Below are 23,751 nucleotides of genomic sequence, written 5' to 3' on the forward strand. Positions count from 1 at the left end.
ATCTTCAAGAGGGTATTTCTAAAGATCCATAGGTGTGCCTAAGTCAGAAGTAATGTGATTAAGAACCCTGGAATAATCTAGGTGTTTTTACAGCTGTCCCAACACAGAGGTCTTTCTGATTAAATCCTCTCTGGAGCCCCTATCCACCCACGCACTGCCAACACTGACTTCCCCAAGCCTCAATGCATGAGCTGATTCTTGCTCTTGTCTTCCTCTTAATCCCAAAGTCATACTTTTCTGAAGGAGAAGACTTCCCCTAGTAGTAACAATCTGGCTTAGGCAGGTTAGGGAGGGCATCAAAGAGACAGGGAGAGACTAGCAGATGTCTGACCGCTCAGTCGTGTTTTCTGTAAACAGGAAATCAACACTCGTGGGGAGCTAGGATGATCAGAGAGAAAGAGAGAGAGGCAGAGACAGACATCTGTTATTGTAGGCACTGCCAGCATGCCACCAGGCCTGACCTGGGTGGTGAACGCACCTCCACTGCCTTCTGTGGTACACAATGTGATGTGGGCTGACAGAAGCAGCAGATAGGAGGTTGAGGAGCACGCCCCAGGCGATGGACTGGCTTCCGCCTCATTCTCAAGCTCCTGAGTCTGAATTCTTTCCCCAACAATGTCGCTTATGACAAACATGTGTTCAGCGACAGAAGAGTGACACAATTAGATTTCTCCCTAAGGAGTGATTTCCCAACACTGTATTTTCCATTTAGCTGTGCCTGAATTATTGATCTGTTTATAATTGCTATCCTTCACCATAAAGATCTGTGCTCAATTTGGGGAGGCAGAAGTCTATTAGCCTGATGGTTTTCTTCACGACGACTGTATCACATAACAATTAGAGTGAAGAGAACTGCGTGACAGTTGGGCTAGGTGTTTCTGAGCGCTCTAACACCACATTTGACAAACGATATGCCAGGTGAGCTTCTGTTGCTTAATCAACGCATCCTTGCACAGGAATCTTCAAACACCTTACTCTACCAGACACATATAACAGCCAGCACCACAGAAGGGTCTGGTCAGGGGAGAATAACCACCCTACAGATGAGAAAGGCTAAAGAAAACACACTGAGGATGGGCTGGCCTGGTGGCTCAACAGGATAATCCTCCACTTGCAAGTGCCAGCATCCCATATGCATGCCAGTTCATGCCCCAGCTGCTATATGCAGTATCTAGATCCATGATTATGGCCTGGGAATGCAGCAAAGGATGGCCCAAATCTTTAGGCTTCTGTACCCACATGGGAAATCCTGAAAAATCTCCTGAATTCTGGCTTCTGGCTTCAGATCAGCTCAGCCGCAGCCATTATGGCCATTTGGGGAACGAAACAGCAGATAGCAGATCTTTTTCTCTCTCTCTCTATGTATCTGCCTTTCAAATAAATATAAATAATTTTAAAAGCAGGATTATGATGTAATCTCATGAAGATTGAAGTCCCCTTATACCAGATCTACATGAAATATCACAATTTCTAGGTAACTTCAATAACCAAAAAGTTCTATAGGATGTGTGTCTGCCTGTCTAGATTTTAAATATTTTGGCTTCTTTGAGAGGCAGACGCAGCTTTCAACTGTTGTGCCCCTCCCTCAATTCCTGTAAGAGCCAGAGGGCAAAGCTGGGGGTCAGGAACTCAGGCCACATATCCCACTCGGGTGTCGGTACCCCGTTTCTTCACCCGCCACTGCCTCGCAGGAGCTGTACTGTCAGGAAGCTGGTTCTTGGATGCAGACAAGCCACAAGCTCAGGCTCCACAGGGGAAGTGGGTGGCCCGATCAGCATCTCAACCGGTAGGCCAAACACCCACCCCCAGTGTCCCAGCCAAGGAGGGAAAAAGGCATCTGTTTCTCCTTCCTAGAATGTATAATGAACACAGAGAAAGGGAACACAGACGGCCTCCTCAAGAGGAGCAGGTATCGCCAGCAACAAGCTACTTCTGTGCTTACAGTGAACAATCCTTTTTCTGCCTTTTGAACAGCAATGACTCACGTGGTGCAAGCAAGTTACTAGGGAGAAGGATGAGCTGAGTGGAGTTTTCAGTTCAGGGGAGCCCTAACATTTTGGAGAAGAGAATCAACAGACACACAAAGACTTTGACTAGGAACTCTGTGAACAGCCTAAAGGCTGGAAAGGAGGGCGGGGGATAGGTGGTACAGACAGCTTGGCAGCTGGGGTGGCAGGTACCAGGAACAACACGATGGCCTTCTCTTTGCCGTAGAGGGAGTGGGATGGGCAAGGGAAAGTGTCCAAAATGTTCACTTCTGCTTTCTCTCAGACCATATCAGTAATTCTCAAACTTTTTAGGATGTTATTGCTATTAGGCAGGTTGTACAAAGTCATTGCCAAGGCAGCATCATCTAGAAATTCTGATGTAATTAGTCTTAAGGAATGCTCACGCATCGGCGGGCTTTGGAAACATTCCAGCAGTTCTAATGTGCCCACAGGGCTGAGAGTCCCGCGCCTCAAAAATTCAAGAATACAAGATCAGGTGAAGCATACTGGCAAGGTTCTGACATATTTTCACCATACTCTAAGTAAAACAAAATCCTAAAGTTTTAAAAAAACACCAGAGCACTGAGATATGGCTAAACACTACCACCAGTAAACACGGGAGAAACCAAACCTCTACCAAGACGCAGGAAGAGAAAGCAGGGAGCAGAACCTTACGACAATCACGTCTATCCCCCACCCTGTGGGAAAACACTGATTAGCCATACGAGGCTACCTTACAACGCTCTTGGGAAATGGAGTTAAGGGACACTGTGCATTTTCCAGGAACTTTTGAAAATACCCTTATGTACCCCGTGTTAATTACTACATGCGGGAACGTGAAACCACACATTAATTCCACGTTTTATCAAAGATGAAACTGAACATCAGACAGCCGTGGCCAGAGGACAGATGCAACAGAGATGGGACAGGATCCTAGCTCCGTCCAAAGTCCAAAGTCTTTTGTTTTTTCTCTCATTTCTACACTGTTGCACTTTCACAGATAGGTACTGGGCACTAACTTCATTTAGAGCCTCTCTATAAGTTTAGCAGTGTCTTCCATCATGGAGCATCAGAAGGGTTCATTCTGAGGGATTTAATCAGATTTCTTGATTATGAGCAATTTGACAATTGTTGGTGAATACGTAGAAGGCAGAAATAAATAGAAAACTGGAGCAGGAGCTAGGGAGCGCCAATCAAGGACCTCAGAAACCAGATGAAGAGTCTGGACTGAATGAATACACTCCTGAGTGGAGACATCTGTATGTGCACAACCTGGCTCAGTATGCCCTGGGCCAGAGACAATTCTCTCAGGCCTAGACAACAGAGAGATAGTGGAGGTTTTAGCAAGTCACTATACACAGGTGCCGAAAAGCAAGCTACAAGGCAAGAGCAACTTATCAAAACACTGCTTTTCCGACACAGATGTGGTAAAACAGTAACAAGGAATTAGCAATATTTTTTTAATATAAGTCTTCTAAAAAGATTTTAGTTGTAGATTTTTTTAGTAGCTGATAAAATACAATTCCCCTACCAAGGACTTATGGTTAGCATGACATCCTTGTACTGGAGTCATTTATTAGCATACACCAAGGCCAACTACAAAAACATAATGGATTATTAATTTCCCTCAAGGTAGAAAGTACATGCTCAAATTTTAATGGACAAATCAAAAAATCAGGAAAGAGAAAATGAAGCCAATTCAGATTGTTATAAAGCTGAGTATTTAACTGAAACTCCGTATTTGGGTTAAATACAGAAATTGACAAGAACAAATATCTAAATCTGAAAAAATGGAAAACTCAACACTTCAAATGATTTAAAGTTGTAACAAGTTTAGCAGTTAGAATGCCAACAAAAAATCCATCTGATATGACATTGTTTTAAATAAATAAACAAGGTAGTCTTTTTGTTAGTTATATTAATTCTATCAAACATTTGTCTTGAAAACTTATTTTCACTGACTAGTTCTTTTGGCTACACGCTTCATTCTGTGAGCGTATGCACAAACATGTTCACTGCACACGTATATTTGTCGTACATGACAATGAACTGATATGCACATTTGTTTCATACTGGTTCTTAGCTCATGATTGTTTGCTTTTTTGCTTTTAGTATCACCAGAATTACCATAAACGAAGACAGTTTCAACAAGATAGCTTTTGATTTCTTTAAAAAAAAAACTTTCAATGATTTTTAATTGTTTATTCCTGAAAAGGATAAGGACAATAGCCCATTACATACCATAATCTGTGATTTTACAGGACACCAAATACAGCTCTTTCAGGTTTTGTCCTTCCTTTGCAATGACCTCCACACACCTGAAACACACACAAAAAGTAGTGAGTTACACTAATGCATCTCCAGTTAAATTAGTAAGGGTTTGGCCACGAACGTAGCGGGAACAGGTCAGCATCTGATGAATGCCAGGGCTCTCTTCTTTCAACAAACCTCTTTCAAGGTGTTTCAGAAAAAGGTATTATATTCCCTGCTTTAAACTCAAGTGGCTCTAATACCTAAATGGGCTTAATTAAATGTATTTATGACTAGAGTATCTTTTAAAAGCAAAGAAGTGAAAAAAAGATATTCCTGTAAGATTAATTTCACTTTTGATAATAAAACATTAGTAAGTAGATGTTATACAATGAACATATGTCATGTATTTTATTAAAAAAATAATAAAATAATTCTAGTACCACTGTAGAACACAGATAAAGTCAGTATACACATTGCTTAATTCAACTGCTAATGCTGCAGTTTCAGAACACGGGTGTTAAACTTTAGGCAACACAAAACAAAAGCATTTTAATGTAACTTTTTATAAATACGAAAGAAAAATCTACACACACAGAAACTTTAAAATTTTCAAATTGTTTTGTTATTATTTTCAATGAACTGCTGTGTAGATTTAGGCCATCTTAATAATACCGATATGAAAGGACATATTTAAATTTTTTTCTGGCTTCACTTAAGTTAAAAGGCTTTCGAATGGCGCACTCTCTGCTCTAATAGCCCTGGCGGAACAGAGCGCAGAATGGAATGAACTTTAAAAATAATGATTAAAGACACTATCCATTTTGAGGCTCAGCTCTCGGTAATAGCAGGAAACCCGTACAGTCGCACTGACACACAGGCCTATGCACCCTTCGAAGCAGTCCCAGTTTTAATCTTTATAAATAACAGTTAAGTAAAAGGGTAAAAGCAAAAAGAGTCATTAACCTTTTCTAGGAAGTAAGGATCAAGTAATTTGATACCTGTGTGTATAATCCATCAAAAAATTACCCAGGATCCATCTCTGTCTTTCAGATATTTTATTGGCTGTCTGGCTTATTTGTAGGTATCTTCATAAAATGTCAGAAAATTTTATATGATTTTACTCCACATAACTCATTTTTGAAGGTTAAATTAGTTATACGTAGGACATATTTTTTCTTTTAAAATATTTTTTATAGAATTTTAGTCTAATGGAAAGATAAACATTCAAACTTCCAAGGGATAACTGAATAAATATTCCTTCTTGCCTTTTAAAAAGATCTTTAGGACAACCTTGTAACAAGATTTATGATAAAAATGGCTAAGACTCTCCATTAATACAACAGAAAATTTACAGCAATAACACAATGAAATTAGAATTGATACAGATTGTTGTGAAGGAAAATTTTAAAGCATAATTTCATTCCTTTTGGATTCAGTGTAATACTTCAAAAAATCACAAATAAGAAATTTTTAAAAAGCAAAGTGAAATAGGGATAAGAACCATATCCTATGTCCTATTTAAAGCACTCATTTTTACATGCTAAAGATATAAATCAAGGCCCTGAATGATTACAAAGTCTTAATAGTTACAAGAGAATCCAGCCCTTTTCTGTAAAAGCAAAGGCACACCTCATTGTCCTCCTCCAGCCACCAAAAAATCAGCAAGTCCAACACTTTCCCTGATCCCCGGAAATCATTAATTGCACCTGTCTCATGTACTACTGAAAGTTTTTAAAAAATGCTGGATCCCATGTTTATGAAGAAATTCGAAATAACTATTCATTTGTGTTCCTTCGACTTGATTCTACTATCAGATACACTGCAAACACATACACACATTAAAGCCACTCAGAACAGACTCCAAACAGCATATGACACAGAACTGATTTCAAATCCAATACTGCTTCATGGTGGAAAAGGGCTAGTATTTACAAAACAGCAGCTAATCAATCACTGGGTAAAGATGGATGAAAGGCATGAACATGGGTCTCTTCCCTGCAGGCAGAGACAAGCCTAGGAGGTGTGGACGCTGGAGAATAAACACTGTGAAAATGCTTAGCTCGCTCAGAGTTGGTATAGTAACCAAGAGATAGCATGTTGATTACAGAGTAAGTGGTAATAAACATCCTTCAGACAAAAAAGAAGAAATATAAGAGAAAATGCACTTTCTTTTTTTATTTTTACAAAGAATACCTATTAATTTTGTTCTGTACATGGAAGTTCACTTACACAAAGTTTTCCAAATACTCTTAACTGTCTTATAATCACAGTTAGTGTGCCAGAAGTTACCCATAGCGTACAACCGCTTCTTGGATTCATGGAGAAACACAAAAACAACAACAACAATAAAAAATTGTTTGGAACATCTGTAGCAAAATTTTATAACATTCTCCCATGTTGGGAGAGAAACCAAAAGTTGTGTGACTCTGTGCTGAAACTTTTTGGAAGTTCAAACATAGCACTGAGTGGCTGAAAGAAATAGCTAAACACCGTTCTTACTGTGGGTGGGTTCGAATGGAACCACCTTCCCTTGCCCCTGCTTGGTATCTGTAGCCATACAGTTTGTCTAGGTCTAGTTTCAGGCAGCAAGTAAGTGCCAGCAGGTTACAATGAAAGACCCCGGGTAGTGACTGGTCTTTCCTTGTAAAACTTTTGAGTCTTAATCTTGAATGTGTTTACAGGAAGTACCCTAACATAACACAAGTCTGGGAAGCACATGGACTTATTTAAAGTCAACTCTACTCCATGCAGTCTTGGCTGTCATCGCGGTCTTTAGTCGGACCGATTCCCAGCTCTCTGTGCTTGTGTTTGGGGAAGGCAACGGGGTATGTCTCAGCTATTCTTTTAACTTTTTTGAGGCAGGCAAGCCTTTTAAGGAATATTTTTAAATGCTATCAGTAAGAGATCTGTCTGAAAAATGATAATCCCCAAGTAAGAAGGACAATGATAGAACCAGTGATGGCACTTAAAGCCTTTCCTTCATCTGCTTCCTACTCACAGGTAGCACATAGGAGATCGTTAATCACAGGGAGAAGTTACACTTTTGTCCTCAAGGGCAAACTATGAGGCTTGATCTCAGAATCCAGAATTGAAACATTCCCCATTCCTCTGCCCACCCCGTGTCCCTACTATCCCGAAGGACAAACCTCAGAATTTCATATGACCAATATTCTCTATGGGACAAGTACATTGCAAGATTTCCCACTTCGTGCATGACAACATACGGAATTATAAAACCCAGGGAAAAAAAATGATATCCTCAGGGAAACTAGCAATCTATATGATTATGAAGAAAGAAATTCATAATCGGAGGAAATGGCAGAGTGGAAAAATGCTGAAGAACATCAAATACTGTCAAAGCAGGCCGTGCACAGCAAGCACAGCCAAGCCTGCCGTGCCACCTCCCTCCAGTCTGAGAAAGGAGAGCTGTGTCCCATCAAGAAGCAGCGCCGATCCGGAGGCCACTCAGCCCCACCTCCGCTCTGGGGAGTGACCACCTGCCTCCTTGCAGCCCCACCGCTCTGTGTTCCAGAAAATGAGGCTCCATAGGAGAAACAGCTCCATACCAAATGTCCTCGGTTCACTGAAACAGACTTAAATTTATTCTAAATGGCCTCTCCCCTCTCGGATTATTTTCAGGCTTTTATGTTCTGGCATGGGCCTGAACAAGTATTAAAAACAAAACAAAACAAAAATTGCTACCATTGTACAGTCTTGAGTAATATCTGTTGAGTATGTATACAAATGAGTGCATACATATATATACATACACGCACACATATATAAAGGAGTATATATACTCTTTCAGAGACAGAAGTGCTAGAAAACCTGCTCCAAAGTATCCAGAGCATCTAGAATTTTTTGATAATAGTGTGATTTTGTGCCCGCTTGCTTTTGACAATGTTCTAAAATGCCCCTGGGACATCTGATGGAGACTGACAAGCAAAAGAAAGGTGGCCTTTTTGTGGCACGCAGGGCTTTTCTTTCCCGCAAAGACAATAAGGCATTACTTAGTTTCAGTGGAGAGAAATCTGTCTCCTTAGCAGTAAATTCCTAATCACCTGATTTATGTGAAGGGTAAAGGTTAATGAATTAAGCTGTGTAAGCTTCAAAACTATCAAAGGAATTCAAAAGAGCCTTGAATTATGGAAAACAATGGCCCAGTCTACATACATACCAAATTTTTATGTTTTTTTTTTTTGTCTCCTACTCAAAAGCTGGAACATGGCATTAGTGACAATTGAAAAGAACTAATGAGGAAATATGACTGCACTGCTTGCAAGAGGAGTGTCCTAGGAGACCTTGTTACTGTTTGTGATGTGCCTCAAACCCAAAAGAAGCTAATTGGAGCTGCCAGACACTGGTTTGCAAATCTCACTTTAAAGGACAGGCTCAATCACTTCAGAGGTGTGAAAAGAAATGTCCCCATTAGGTATGCATTAGTGTGTGCCTTGGTGAATTTCTAAATAAACCTGAGGATACTCTTTCCTAAGTCACTTTTATATGTGAGTAATAGGTCTATCTTCAAGCAGTGCGAAAAAATACTACAAGACAAAAACAACCGCAAAGGTTTAAAACTAAAGAGTATGAAAAGTGCTGTGAATTGGCCATTTGGTGCAATGGGGAGGCAGCTATCTTAAGGTTGAGTAAGTCTGTGGATCATACCTGAGAATTCCTGAAATGGAAAGAGAACCATAAAAGTGATATATTGCGACTTTTAGAAATAAAATGTCATTTTCTTCGTTTCTTGAAACTGAAGACGACAAGCAAACCTGTGTTATAAAGACTGGTAAGTAGAAAGAGGCTTAAGAAGCTGCACGATACACATGTGCAGGAAGAAGGAATAGAAAAGCTGGCTTTGATTCTGAGGAGCAAAGGGGAAGAAACTTATCCTGACAAATGCATACAGAGCCATTTAAAGGAGAACAGAGGTCGCCAGCCCACAGTTTGGCATCTTAACACAAAGAATGATGATACGTTATTGATTTTTGCAAAAGCTTCAAATCGAGTTTTACTGAAAAATAGTCCAATCCCAGCAAGAGTAAATGAAGAGTAGGCGTGATTTGCAAATACTCCCTTTCAGAAAATGCAAAATCCACACAATTTCTGTGTGTAAAAAAAAAAAAGAAAAGATAAATTTCACAGACATTAATGGAAAGAGTCAAATCAAGGGTCTTTTAATGCAACATGCCCCTTGTTATATTGGAATACAATTTTATTTACAGGCATCATGTTTATAGTTGTTCTAGCAGCAGAATTCCATCACCATGCCAAAAGAGTATGTAATCGTTTTTTATCTTTACTTTGAACAACTATTCACAAATGGCACACGTCAAATCATTTCGTAAGGTGGAAGCTGGCAGCAGAGTTGGTGTGTTGAGTGCACTTTATTGTTGCTCTTCTGAGCAAACCCATTAACAATACAACACTAAACAGACTCTTCGAGTTTCCAAGTAAACTTCTAAGATCTTCTCAAAGAAGAGTACTGCAAGAAATATTTGTTTAAAAGGCTTACTTGCAATTAAACCAGTAAGGCATTTGCTCAAACATGTGCTTTCACACGCCACAGGGGCGATGACTAGGAGAGAGTGGCTTGCAAAATGTCACCAGCTCCAGCAGTTCACGACAATTATCTTGGGACGCTTATTAAGTTCTCACTTACCAAAAGTATTCTCGGGAAAGTCAGGATCTGATTAGTGCATCTGAGATTAATGCCTGCATTGGCTGCTTACTTGGTGGCAGACTGAGGCCCATTTTGTCAAGCAGTTAAGGTGAGGAACATTATAAAATAGGAATAGCACGGTTCTGTTGTATGTTCTGCATACTAGAGGAAGTATGCAAACAAAATTGTTCTTGAAACTGAATCTCTGTAGATTGCGGCCTTGACAACCAGGAGGGGGAGGACAGACACTGTCACTGTCCCTCCCTCGGCCACTCCCTTCTTGATGGACTCTTAACACTGGGTGGTAAGTAAATAATATTCATGATTGAAACAGCAACACAGCAAAGTAATATTTTCTAATATATTCAGGAAAGGAATTCACAAACATGCTGCCATAACGTATTTTGTTCACTTGTTCATAGCAAAACTTGTTTTAATTTGAATGCTTATTAGAACATTTTAAGAATATTTTGCCTATAGGATAAAGTCTGTAATATTTTAAAATGCACTTTTTGCCTGAGATACTAAGAAGAAAGATGGCTAAAAGATTTTTCTGAGGGTTAGCTCTAACAAGCTAGTGAGACAGTTGTAGTTTGGATATTTTAGATACCTTAGGAGACTTACACTTTCAGTCATTGCTTATCGTTTTGCTACAATCAAACACTATGTTACAAGTCCAGCTGATTTTGCAGCAGTATTCCTCAGAACACTTAAGGGCAGGAAGGTACTTAGCTTGCATGTATCAACTGAATTGTAGTTTTGAATATAAACTATATATATGTTAACTAAAAATATAACCAGGAAATCACAGAATTTATAAGATGGTGAGCATCATACACACAATCTTACTATATAAGACACTGTCTTTTTATTGTTATTATTGGTATTAATATTTATACCTAACAGCTTGGAAAAAAAATCACATTATCTCTACACCTACCAAAAACCAATCAAAAGAAGTCGTATGTCAGGACTAAAAAAGATGCCACAAAGGAAAGAACAGAAATGAAAAGCAAAACCTCCTAATTCACAAGTTCATTCATTTCTCAATGGGACACAAAAGCATGGTTACTTTGAAATAGGAAACAACAAGGAAAGTCCTGATTTTAAACTTTCCTAGGTCCCCATCAGCTCAAAGCCGACTGCTCTACAGGAATGTAGATATTACAGAATTTGGACACAGCTCATGGCACTTTCACAGAATCTGGGCATATTTTAGTACAGAGGGCAGAAGAGATTTTATCTATCTATCTGTCTATCTGTCTATCTATCTATCTATCTATCTATCCATCCATCCATCCATCCATCCATCCATCCATCCATCCACTGAAAGTAGAAGCCCAGACCCTTAAAAGAAAGAGAAATACAAAAAGTTCTGTAAGATGAGGGTCCACTTGTGGGAAATGCAACTGCTATTCCTTTGTCGAGAAAATGGCAAAATCCTGACAACACCAAACTGCCCTCTGTCACAGGCAACAAATAAGGACATTCATAATAAAGCTAGCAATGTCTTAAAGAGGCGACTTGTAAGGCTTCAAAATACTCAGAGGAAGTCCTGTAAAACCGACGTGGAAGGTGCAGCAGGTAATTGGTGATAATCTTTTTTTACTTCCCTTTCCCTTTAACCCTAACTGGTGCCAGGTGCTGATAGGAAAGCTTCAATTCATAGTCTATATAATTTTATTTTAGGTTAAAAATGATAAGCTGAAATCTCAGACAAGATTTTGGCAACATTCCCCAAAGAGCCCTCACCAGAGGACGAGCAAAGCTCTGCTTTGTGGTGACTAATTGCCTCCTTAGCCCCTGAACGTTGGGAGACAGCCTCTGCCTCAATACCAGTACTGTGACACAGTGAGACTGATGCTCCACGCAGACCTCCCATGACCTGCGGAGCCACGGAGGCCACTGGGACCAGATGCTGACAAACGGCTTCCTTCTCATTTGGGAAGACACACAATCTCTTTTTGGAGGAAGCCAGACCCCAGAAGATTCTTGAACACAGGAGGGTAAAGACAATTTATAAGAGTGAAAAAGAATGATTTCTCACATGGGCGAACAGTGACACTAAACATCCTGAGGTACCACATGAAATTCAATTTGAGAAAACAATCTTAGCATTATGAAATAAAGAAAGATTGAGCTGTTTTAAGATGCAATGAGGAGGGCTCCTAATTTGATGTCTTTGAAAGCTTATAATTAGATAGCTCTAATCAAATCCAAAGCCGAGCGGTTCAGCATGTCCACTGCAAATGGTTCCCAAATGCTTTCAGCGTTGATTTTCAGGAAGCCTTCACTTCATCATTCATTTATAAGCCTGAAAACTTCCTAGATTAATGGGAAGTTAACAAAAGGAGTTTTACAGGTAGTTTTCAAGTACAGTTTGTGCAAAACTAATCAATACTGCAATTAGGAAGGCGGAATAGTTCAAGCTCCTTGTTGGTTCTTCCAAAGGCGGGGCTGAGGAAGAGGCGCAGTAAGTGGGGTGCGCAGTGGGAACAGCTCATCATTCAGGAAGAGGAGAGCAGAGAGGTCCCTGCGGCCTGCGGAGGGACTACATCACTACATCACTGGGGCCCTGCCTCGGCTCTCCTGGCTGAACTCTGAACCCCCTGAGCCCTTCAGGGCCAAGGCAGCCGAACACAGAAAACTGCTTCCAGCGCTCAGCAGCTGCACCGCCCGCCGCCCACCTCCCCCACCGCATCACAGATGAATGCTGTGTCAGGGGTGAATCCTCTTTGATGAACTTTTACAGGAAAAAAAGGCTGTGGGTCATGGTTACTTGTTGGTACATTATGTTTACACGGACACAACATTTTATTAAAAAAAAAAAAAAGGTCTACAGTTTCTTCCTCCTTCACCTTCCCTATCAACCTCTTCCTCACATTGCTTTCCCTCCCCTCCACCATCTTAAACAACCCACCTATTTAATACACGACAAAAGGCCAGGGCACCAACCAAGAATCCTCTGGAGAAAATCATGCTGGCCACACTTTTTAAAATCCCAGAGGAACAATGATGGCTGGTGGCCGTTAATTTTAATGAATCTGAAGGCTAAAGAACAGAAATCTTCCATATTTTCTACTTAACCTTCAAGTAAATGTGATAGGATGACTTAGAAATTTCAAGGAGAGACTATGGCCTCTTACTCAGCTTCTCTGGCTGTCCGGATACCTAGTGATTCCTGACCATCTGCCCATTTGTCTGTAAAAATGTATTTCTAAGCACTTCTCCATAAGCTGTTTAATTTATCTAATAGTGCCAAGACTCGGCTATACATTATTCATAATTAAGGATATGCCCTGCATGTGTGTTCCATATATGGATCCACATTTATAAACAGAATTCTTTACAAATATATTTTTCCTTTATCAATATTGTTACCGAGTCAACACACAACTGTTCTAAGTGCACTAGATAAAAGGATTTGGTGGATTAGTCCTGAAATATCATAATCAGTAAAATTCAGTGTGCTTGTTTGGACCAGCCATCAATCTATTCCTTGTGAAGGGAAAACACATCTCCCTGCTCCCAGGGAGAGTGGTGAAAAGCTAATGAAACCAGTGTGTAAGACTGATAGAAACCATAGCGGGGAAGCATCACCCATTTTCTCCTTCACAGAAAGTTGCAAAAGCAAGGGGGTGAGTAAACATGAAGACGGGAGCGGGCACACTTCACCATTTGTTTCAGACAGTGGGTGCCTCTGCAGGCAGTAGCACGTCTAACAGCAAGCAGAACCAGCGACACGCCCATCCCAGGACTCAGCTGTACTTTGTTTTTAAAAAGAAGCCAAGATGAGCAGCGCATCTCTCTGGCATACTTCTAAATGCTCTATATTTGATTAAAACGCTTAGTATCGTGTCTGCCTAATTACCACATCACGGGGCAAATGGAGCGACTATTCCACTCTCTGTACGGAAACCACTTCTCCCATGCACACAGCTCAACAAACGGATCCTTTGTCAAGAGGTTGGGGGGATACAGCTGATAATTTTCTGAAGTCATGAGTGGAATTAAAGAAGCAAGAGCAACACCACCCCTTAGAAAGGGGTGTCAGATCAACGCACTCGGGGCCTACTGACTTGCGTAATGCTTTTATGAGTCCCTAGAGTATCATAAATCCTGGCCTGGTAATGGTAAGATTTCCTAGAAAAACAAAGTTAAAAACATAAATTCTTTTCTGTGATCTTTTATGGAAAGGTAAACATGGGGTGTTCAGAAACACAAATGCCGAGGCCACGGGGTAACAGCTGAGGATTTGGGGGAAAAGTGATGGTGATTCAGTAGCATGGCATAGTCTGAAAAGGTGAAAAAAATCACAAAGGAAGTCAATGAGTATTTATACACACACACACACACACACACACACACAGGAGAGAACTGGTTGCTTTTGGGGGTTGACTTGAGCTTAGGGGGAGAAGAGTGTAGAGGGGAAATCATTCATATACTGCATTATTTGCTTACTTTCATCCAGCCTTATTTTGTAGAAAAATGTATAAACAATATTTGGGATCAGAGGGGAGGTGAAAAGTACGGATAGAAAAATAATGAAGTCTGTGATATAATCACACCAAAAGGTTTCATGGACTTGAGACCTGAAAACTTCCACAAGGGATGTAAGATTTTGGAATACACTTTTAATAATGGGAGAAAAGAAAGAAGTACAATTACTGATAAAATTTAAAATGTCAATGAACTTTCAATGGGGCTATGGAAAGCCTGAGAAGGCTTGCAACATTTCTGAGAAAAACTCTGCTGACGTTTCAAAAAACATATATTTTGTATAGTTTCAAAAACTTATCCCATATCTAAATGCCACTGGATATTAATCCATGAACAACTGGTCTTTCAGAAAAACCAAAAAATAATTAAAAAGCACTAGTACACAGGGTTAGTAACAAGACAGTTACAATACAGAGATGATAGCTAGCTACATCAGAATTCTTACTAAATTCTAACATTCTACTCTGAAAAATAAATGTATTATGGTTAATGTAAATATAATTGATGTTAAAAATGTCAAAACCCTGTGGGTGTGTTATGTGTGTGTATATGAACAAGAACTAACACCACGGGTGGGAGTATGATTCAACCCTTTGAGGCCTCTTCTGTAAAATAGAAAACACAATACACTCTTGCAAGGATTTTGTGAAAGTTACATTTCCTAGTGTTTGGTCATTCAACCAGCTTTTATTAACACCTACTGTGCTGCTGAGTACATGGCCACAAAGGTGCAGAGGACAAATCTGTTCCCAAAGGGAATTCACAAGCTCAGCAGCTTAAACATCGTCTGCAGGTGAAAAAGAATAGTATTCCCCAAAGTGCACTTGTCATAAAAAAATTTTTTTGTTTGTTGACATATGCAAGAAACAGAGAAATACATACTCCTAAAAGTTTGTGTTAAATTAAGTAAAAAAAAATTTCTAGTTAGAAAAAAAAAAAAAGAATACAAAATATGTCAGGCTAAAAGGCAGGCCCCTTGCCCAAAACAAGCAGTAAAGATAAGCAGTATAACTGAGGCCACACTACATAAGGTTCAGAGCCGACTCGATGAGATTCCCAAAGATATAAGCTCCTAATTCATGGAATCTATAATGATACCTCTCTAGGAAAAAATGTCTCTGCAGTTGTGATGTTGAGATTTGGAGATATTATTTATTCTGCTGTATCTGGACAGACCCTAAATACAACCACAAGTGCACTTCCAGAAGAGAAGTAAATGCAGATCTCACATGGGCACTATTACTGTACGGGTGGAAACTGGAGCCATGTGGCACAGAAGAAGGCAAGCCAGCAGAGATGAGAAGCTGGACAGACAAGCAGCTGCTCTGTAAGGTTAAGTGGCCACCTAGAACAACAGCAAATCATATGGGTGCCAGTTTATGTTGCAGCTGCTCTACTTACAATTCAGCTTCCCGTTGATACATTTGGAAGCTCTGGGTTCCTGGCGTCAAGCCAGCTAAGCACTAATCATTCCTGCGATTTGGGGGGGACTCTGTCTCTCTTGAGCTCTCTGTCCTTCTCTTTCTCTATCTACCTGTTTTTTTTAAACAACTAAATAATGTTCTAAAAAGCGAAGAAGAAAAAGTACTGTTTCCTAGAATAGGCTAGCTTGTGTTTTTATCTTCTATAATAGAAGGTAATATTTTAAAAATGTTTAATATTTTTGAGAAAGGCAGAGGACAGAGACAGAGAGAAAGGGGCAGGGAAGAGAGAAAAGGTGAGAAAACAGGATGTGGAAAAGGAGGAGAAGGAGGAGGAGAAGAGAAGCTTCGCACCCCTGACACATCCCCAAATGTTCCTGGTGGGGGAGACCAGAGCCTGCAGTCCAACCCAGTATCCCCTGTGGGCATTAGAGACCCAAGGATGAATATCAGCAGGAGTGAAACTGGGACTTGAAACTGGGTACTCAAATGTGGGATGTGGGCTTTTAATGGCACCATGTTTGTTTTCAAACTATGAAGCTGTAACTTTTTTTTTTCAGGAGTCACAGGAAACGAATCTGTTATTAAACCAGTCACTGGGTCACACGTAGGGCATTGAGCGATTTGGTTTATGAGGTAACAAGCAGATTGCAATTAAGATGACATACTTAGGCAAAGCTGTAAGCTATTGTGACAGAGACAAAAAAGGAAAATCTCATGTCTTCGTGCTGAATTAACATATTCCAAAAAAAGAGTTGTGTTCTGAACTTGTTTAGAACAAAGACTCATTTTTTCTCTTGGTATTATTATAGAAAATTTCAAACAAAACATTGAAATAATTGTGCAGTGAAAACCCCTAGATATACCAAGTTAGACTCTAACTAGCATTTTGTAAGATCCACTTTACCTCAGATGTATCCATCTACCCATCTATCCCTATGTGAGTGTACTTCGAAACGTCAGTGCAAATCAGAATTGAAGGATTAGTGTATCTGGGTACAAGAGCATTTTGGAAAACCTGCACTAGTTTTCTAGGTATTTCCCCTGAAATCTTTAAGATTCCTTGTGCTTTATGGAAGACGGCACCTGGTGCTGTGATTTATGATACACTAGTTACCTTATCAGCAAGATCATTTTTTTTTTTCAAAATGTAAAACCTTTTTTATTTTTATCTTTCTTAAAATTTATTTTTATTGCAAAGTCAGATACACAGAGAGGAGGAAGATCTTCCGTTCATTGATTCACTCCCAAAGTGACCACAGCAGCCAGAGCTGAGCCAATCCGAAGCCAAGGAGCCAGAAGCCTCTTCCAGGTCTCTTGGGTTGAAGCTCCCAAGGCTTTGGGCTGTCCATGGCTGCTTTCCCAGGCCACAAGCAGGGAGCTAGATGAGAACCGGGACTTCCTGGATTACAACCGATGCTCATATGGGATCCCAGTGGATGCAAGGTGAGGATTTTAGCCACTAGGCTACTATGCTATATATAAATATATATATTTATATATTTATAAATAATTTAACTTTTTTTTAAGTTCTTAGGGCTTGGCACAGTAGCCTAGTGACTGAAGTCCTCACCTTGCATCCACTGGGATCCCATATGGGTCCCAGTTCATATCCTGGCTGCTCTACTTTCCTTCAGCTCCTTGCTTGTGGCCTGGGAAGGTAGTAGAGGATGGCCCAAAGGCTTTGAACTTCGCATCCACGTGGGAGACCCGGAAGAAGCTCCTGGCTCCTGGGTTTGAATCAGCTCAGCTCCTGCCATTTTGGCCACTTGTGGGGTAAACCAGCAGATGGAAGATGTTTCTGTCTGTCTCTCCTCCTCTCTGTAAATCTGACTTTCCAATAAAAATGAATAAATTTTTAAAACAAAATAAAATATAAGTAAGCTTTTTAAATTTTTAGTTTCTAGAAACTACACTAGGACACATTTTTGCCAGCAAATAGTAAAACTAAATAACATTAACTCTCAACAGTTTCCTTCAATTACTAGCAAAAAAAAATTCTTTTACTATGTTTGCTTTAGCTATTTATTTAATAAAGTTGTATGCATAATTAAGTCAATTGCTCAATTTTAAGAAACACGCAGTTCATTAATTTTCATAGCTACATTCAAGGACACTTGAAACAGTTCATGGAAATAGAATTGGAAGAGAAGTTTACTTTGGTGCAAAGCAATTTTGAAATCTAATCATATAAAAGTCTTTCAAAATTTCATGAAAAGTACATATTACGAGAAAACTGCATTGATATGAAAAAATATTGCACCACAACAGGCCTATCTTTCAATTCCATTTTCTATGACCTTTTTCAAGTATCCTCATATGCTGTGCCTGCAGTAAGTCTTCAGTGAAACATAATGAAATCCGAAAGTTCTCAAATGAAGTTAAAGACACTTCATTTGAGTTAAAGGTATTGGAAAAAAAAAAAGGTATTGATGGAGAGACCAAGTCTTCAGGCTTCCCTTTAATCATAAGTAAACATGGGACAAAAAGAGGTGACATTTCTACAGACAGATCTTTTGTCACTCCCTTACAAATCTGATTTGTGTCTCACATAAAGTGAATCACTTAAGTAACCAAAATCCAGCATTTACAGGACTCTCTGTGAATGTGCCTTCCCCACAAGTTAGAGGAAACACGCAGGCACCAATTTTTCCAAGTGTCCAAGTAAGTTAAGGCTCCCGACACACAAGTTCATGAGAAGCCAAACCACGTGCCAGGTACACTGTGGATTTTTACATGTGAAGATTTCTACTACATCTGAAAGAGTTTACTGACATGTAAAGTTACTTCAGAACATTAATAACTTTTGTTACACTGCTTTAAGTTTCATATGAACAACGTGTGGTATTTAATGAAAGAAAAATACATTTTCAGTTCCTAAATATACAAATAGTAAGACTTCTAGGAGCCTTTATTGCTTTCATTAGATTAATGTTGTAGAAGCCACTGAGAAGTACTTGAATGCTTTTAACTGCAAGGAGACTTAAAATTTGACAGATACATAAAAAAAAAAAAAAAAAAAAAGAGACAGATAGTGAAAAGACAGATTGCAAGCGGGAGAAAGCTAGGGGTGGTGGGGCTGGCAACACTCCTTCCATTAATGCCCAGAAGAGCAGGAACAAGGTGACACCCAGCCAGCAGCCAAGTGCTCAGGCCAGGTCCCCTGCACGAGCAGATCACCTGAGTCACCATGGCTTCTTTCCCAGGTTAGCTTTGGCAGAAACTGGGGTTAGGAGTATAAGACCTTCTTATCTGCTAGGCTAAATGCCCACTCCTGCATACAAAGTTTCAAAACTCATTCCACGATTTTACATTACTCTATTATACCCATATAACTTTTACAACAGCTAATTTTTTAAAGTCAATTTAATACCAATCCGTGGTTGCTGTTCATGGTGTGCGCAACTTTCAAGCACTGAAACTGCTTCCACCTAACAGATAAACACAAATTTTAAAGTTTTATTTATTTGAAAGAGTGAAAGGATGTGTTTGGGTGGGTGTGGGAGAAATCTAGTTTATTTCTCAGATGCTTACAACAGCCAGAGCAGTACCAGGCCTGAGTGAAGATCAAGGAAATCCATATAGGTCTCTCATGTGTAGCAAAATTACAAAGGCACTTTGACCATCAGCTGGATGGGAAGTGGACATAGGAGCAACACTAGGCTCCATAATCTGTGATAAAATACGTGACTGTCTCAAGTGAGGGCTTAACTCACTGTGCCACAATGCCTATCCCATTATTTACATGTCAATATAATATATATATGATAATTATATATATAATACATGATAATAATAATACATATGTTCTTATATATATGAAGATTTGGGTCACCCAATCTTGCCTGCTGCTCTACTGATATCACTTCACCCTCCAGGTAAATGGGCCAAGATGACTCTGCCATTCTTCAGTGTGTGTGTGTGCAAAACTGTGCCTCATCTATTGTAGTGACTTTTAGCACATACACCCTGCACGATTCTGTCTGACTTGGCCCACTGAAAAAAAAAAATTGCTACATAGCCACTTTCCTGTTCTTGTACTTCATTAAAGTAACAAATAGGCAGCCCTCCGTATTTGGTGTGCTTTTTATCAGGGCTTTAAATAAGCATTTGAATTTGAATGCTTTCAGATCAGACATGCATTACCCAATTGTTACAACTCCCTCCACTTCCTAATGCAACATTGGATCAATCTCACCAACTTAAATTCTATGTCTGGCTCCTGTAATTGTCAAGCCATCCCTGTTACTACTTTGTATATATTGCCTCCATGTGGGTTTAAAAACCCAACAAGTGAGCTCTTCTCGGGGGAAGCAGTGCTCCTGACACTTGTCTTCCCCTTTTGTTTCCTGACCACTGCACTGGCAGACATCACAGTCACCCTACTTCAATTCCCGCTCAACTTGGCTACGACCATTCATCATGTAGCCCGTGACAGAATGGCCCATGCTTTAGTTGCCTTTGACGATGTAACTTAAGACAGGTTTGCTGAATGAACGACTGATGGGCTGGCACAGGCTGACAATACAAATTATGCCGTTACACATACGTGGCATTCTGAACAAAACCACCAAGTGTATCACTTTTGTTAAGGGTATTTAAACTACAGAGGTCATTATTTTTAGGCATAAAAATAGAATTACTTGTAATTATGAAGAGACATACCCATGCAAAACCTCCTCAGTAAAAGAGATGAGTAAGAATAATGCAGAAGGAATGAAAGAAGACAAAAAAGTACACGAAAATTGCAAGGGCTAAAAATATATAAACCGGGGCCAATGTTGTGGCACAGTAAGTTAATGCCCTGATCTCAGTGCTGGTATCCCACATCAGACTACTGGACTGAATCCTGGCTGTTCCGCTACCAAATCCAGCTCACTGCTATAACACCTGGAAAGGCAGTGGACCATGGCTCAAGTACTCGGCCTCTGACACCCAAATGTGTCAGATGAAGTTACTGTTGGGGCTAACTAGGGAGTGACCTGGAGAATGGAGGATCACTCTATTTCTCTCTCTTTTGTGTGCAAGCACTTTTGCTCTCTCATTCTCTGTCACTGACTCTTTCAAAATAATCTTTAACTATATATGTATATACACAAAAGGATTGAAACGTGTAATGTACACATGAATTGTGTTCTGATGAATCTGTTTCAGGAAATCCATCTTTTATAGTCATTAAACCAAACTGACTTAGTAGGTAGTGTTAACATTCATTCCAGTCTATGCAAAGGATGAAACAATTACCTATAATAAATTTTGGAAAATAGTACAGCTACTGAAAATTATACATTGCTATTAATATCTAAAAGCTCACTTTACTCTTCTTGATATTGGAAAGGAAACATTTACCAATGGGAAGTAAATTTCTTTTCCAGCAATTTTATTGTAGGACAAGAAAAATACAACAATTTGTCAACTTGAGAATAAATATCACAGTAAGAAAATATGGGCTTTATAAGGTCCTTAGAGTGGTTGAAGCAAACAAAAACACTCTTTCCCTTATATGCCCTTTAGCAGGTATTTGCTTACAGGATTAAGGCAGTGTGTTTCCTTGAGGGGACTACTACACCCATCTCTCCCTCACTTCCCGCAGAACCTTCAAGGGGCTCACCACCAGGGTGCCTCATGCAAGGACCCAGTAGTTCAGGACTTCAGCCAGCGAACCTCCTCTACATCCCACTTTCTATTTGCAGTGGAGGTAATAACAATACTGACTTCAAAGAGTGTAAGGATGAAAAGAAGTAATACTCATGTGAAGTGTTTAGAATAACCCTTCACATATATTATATACATGCTGTTGCTAATACTTCTTGAATTAAAATGCCACTATTTCCAGACATTAGATGCATACTGAGTTCATTTAATATAATACAACATTCGCAGCACCACCTATGGAAAAACCAGTAACTTGAATTTAATCAAGCCTCTAACTGGCCTGGTAACTTATAGCAAACATACGTAGAACAGGTAAGTAGGAAAACATATTCAATGACACTGTAAGATGACAACCAGATAAACTCAGAATGTAAGAAAATTTGTGGGACAAATAATTCCTGTTGCTTGACAGGTAAGTATAGTGCAATAAAAGGCGGAAGAGTGTTAGTCATCGAAATAGATCTAAGGAATAGATCAAGCAAATGAAATATCTGTCATGATTTCATCCTGATTTGAATATGGCAGCTGAACAGAAGACGTGTGTGTTTCAAGGCAAGAAAAGTTAAACACGGGTTTCCTATTTAATCACATTAATAAATTCATTGTTCTATTTACTAGAGATAACTAAAGTGTTAACAAATGGTAAATTGCCTGAAATATAAGTTAAAATATCTCAAGGGGAATATACAAATCTGGGGTAAGGTTGAGAATCAGCGAGCGAAGTAATAGTGACAAAATATTGGAACTCTGGGTGACAGGCATATATTAGTTTATTATATAATTCTCCCTCTTTATGTCCAGAACTTTCCAGAACAAATAGCAAGTTCTAAAAGTTCACTTTGAAAGTTGACCTCAGACACTCTAGTTCAATCACATCTGCTGTTCTACTTGCCCAATTTAATTCAAGGCTGTAACAACAGACGAGACATGAAAGTGAAAACAAACTAATCATTTTTTTACCAAACTGTTTTAACTGCTTTATGTATACTTTATAAAGACAAGTCTCTGAAAAGATGCTTTGAATTAGGTGTGAGGCGATTGGAAAAGTTTAGGGGATGTACAAGCTCGTAGCATGTCTAAGGAGTCCCCACTTGAATTGTTTTCTGAGTGTCTCAGCGCTCACCCTAAGGAGATCCTTAATAATGCCCTAGGGTTTATTAGCTTCAGTCAACTCGTTCAGTAAAAGGCCTTCAACTGAGAATTTAATATAATACAACATACGCAGCACCACCTATGGAGATTGGTAAATAAGTGGACATTTACAGTTTTCAATTACATCAGTTCACTAAGCATTTTATTTTGAAATAACTCCCTGCTTTATCATTCAGTTTAGAAAAAAAAAAACTGCTACTTTTTTTGCTGCTTCATGAAAGTTTCTGGACCCCTGGTTAAGTTAATAATTGTGACTGAAAATTATTCCTGTTTTAAAATTCTATTCAAAATACTTCTTCAACAATTTAAATTAACTAATTCATAATATAAAATTAAGGCCATATACATTGAGGAAATGAGAGGATGTTATACAGTTTTAATAATGAAAGTCATATGACCACAGCCACGGCTTCAACAAATAGAACCCAGAGTATGGGGGCCTTTTCACATTGTAAAAATCTGTGTTTTGCATTGAAGTAAAGTGAAGTTTTCCAAGAAAATACACTTGATATCAATCTGAGTTAGTAAATATTACAGATATGTCGTTATTTATATCGTAAATACTTTTAGCTAGGTTTAAGCGGCTGAGATGTCTTTCAACTTTGAATGGAAAAACAATACTTAAAGTAAGTTTGTTTTCCAAAGCAAATTTATGAAAAGTCTTTTTTTAGAAAAAGATTTATTTATTTTTCATTACAAAGTCAGATATACAGAGAAGAGGAGAGAGAGGAAGATCTTCCGTCTGGTGGTTCTAATCCCGGCTGCTCCACTTCCCATCCAGCTCCCTGCCTGTGGCTTGGGAAACCAGTGGAGGATGGCCCAAAGCCTTGGGACCCTGCACCTGTGTCAGAGAGCTGGAGGAGGCTCTGGGCTCCTGGTTTTGGATTTACTCGGCTCTGGCTGTTGCCATTGCAGTCACATGTGGAGTGGACCGGAGGATGGGAATCTTTCTCTGAATCTCCTTCTCTGGGTACATCTGCCTTTCCAATGAGAACAAATTAAATATTTTAAAAAAAAGTTATCGGTCTTCATATTGTACAACTGAATATCAGCACTCCACAATTCTGAATTTCATTCATACACTTTGAGGGAAACAGAGAGCTGTCCCAAATCTCGCTCT

At 39.4% G+C, this 23,751-nt stretch overlaps 1 protein-coding gene across 1 annotated transcript in view; it reads right to left on the reverse strand.

The window, feature by feature from the left end:
• Window positions 1–23,751, reverse strand: part of FBXL17 (F-box and leucine rich repeat protein 17) — a 409,923-nt gene that overhangs the window by 137,182 nt on the left and 248,990 nt on the right. The window contains exon 7 of the mRNA XM_040986132.1: window positions 4,230–4,306. Within this exon, the coding sequence (XP_040842066.1) occupies window positions 4,230–4,306 (77 nt within the window). The remainder of the gene's footprint in view (window positions 1–4,229; window positions 4,307–23,751) is intronic.

This window comes from Ochotona curzoniae, unplaced genomic scaffold (assembly GCF_017591425.1).
Source record: "Ochotona curzoniae isolate NIBS_2020 unplaced genomic scaffold, NIBS_Ocur_1.0 contig_4501, whole genome shotgun sequence".
Lineage (NCBI taxonomy): Eukaryota > Metazoa > Chordata > Mammalia > Lagomorpha > Ochotonidae > Ochotona > Ochotona curzoniae.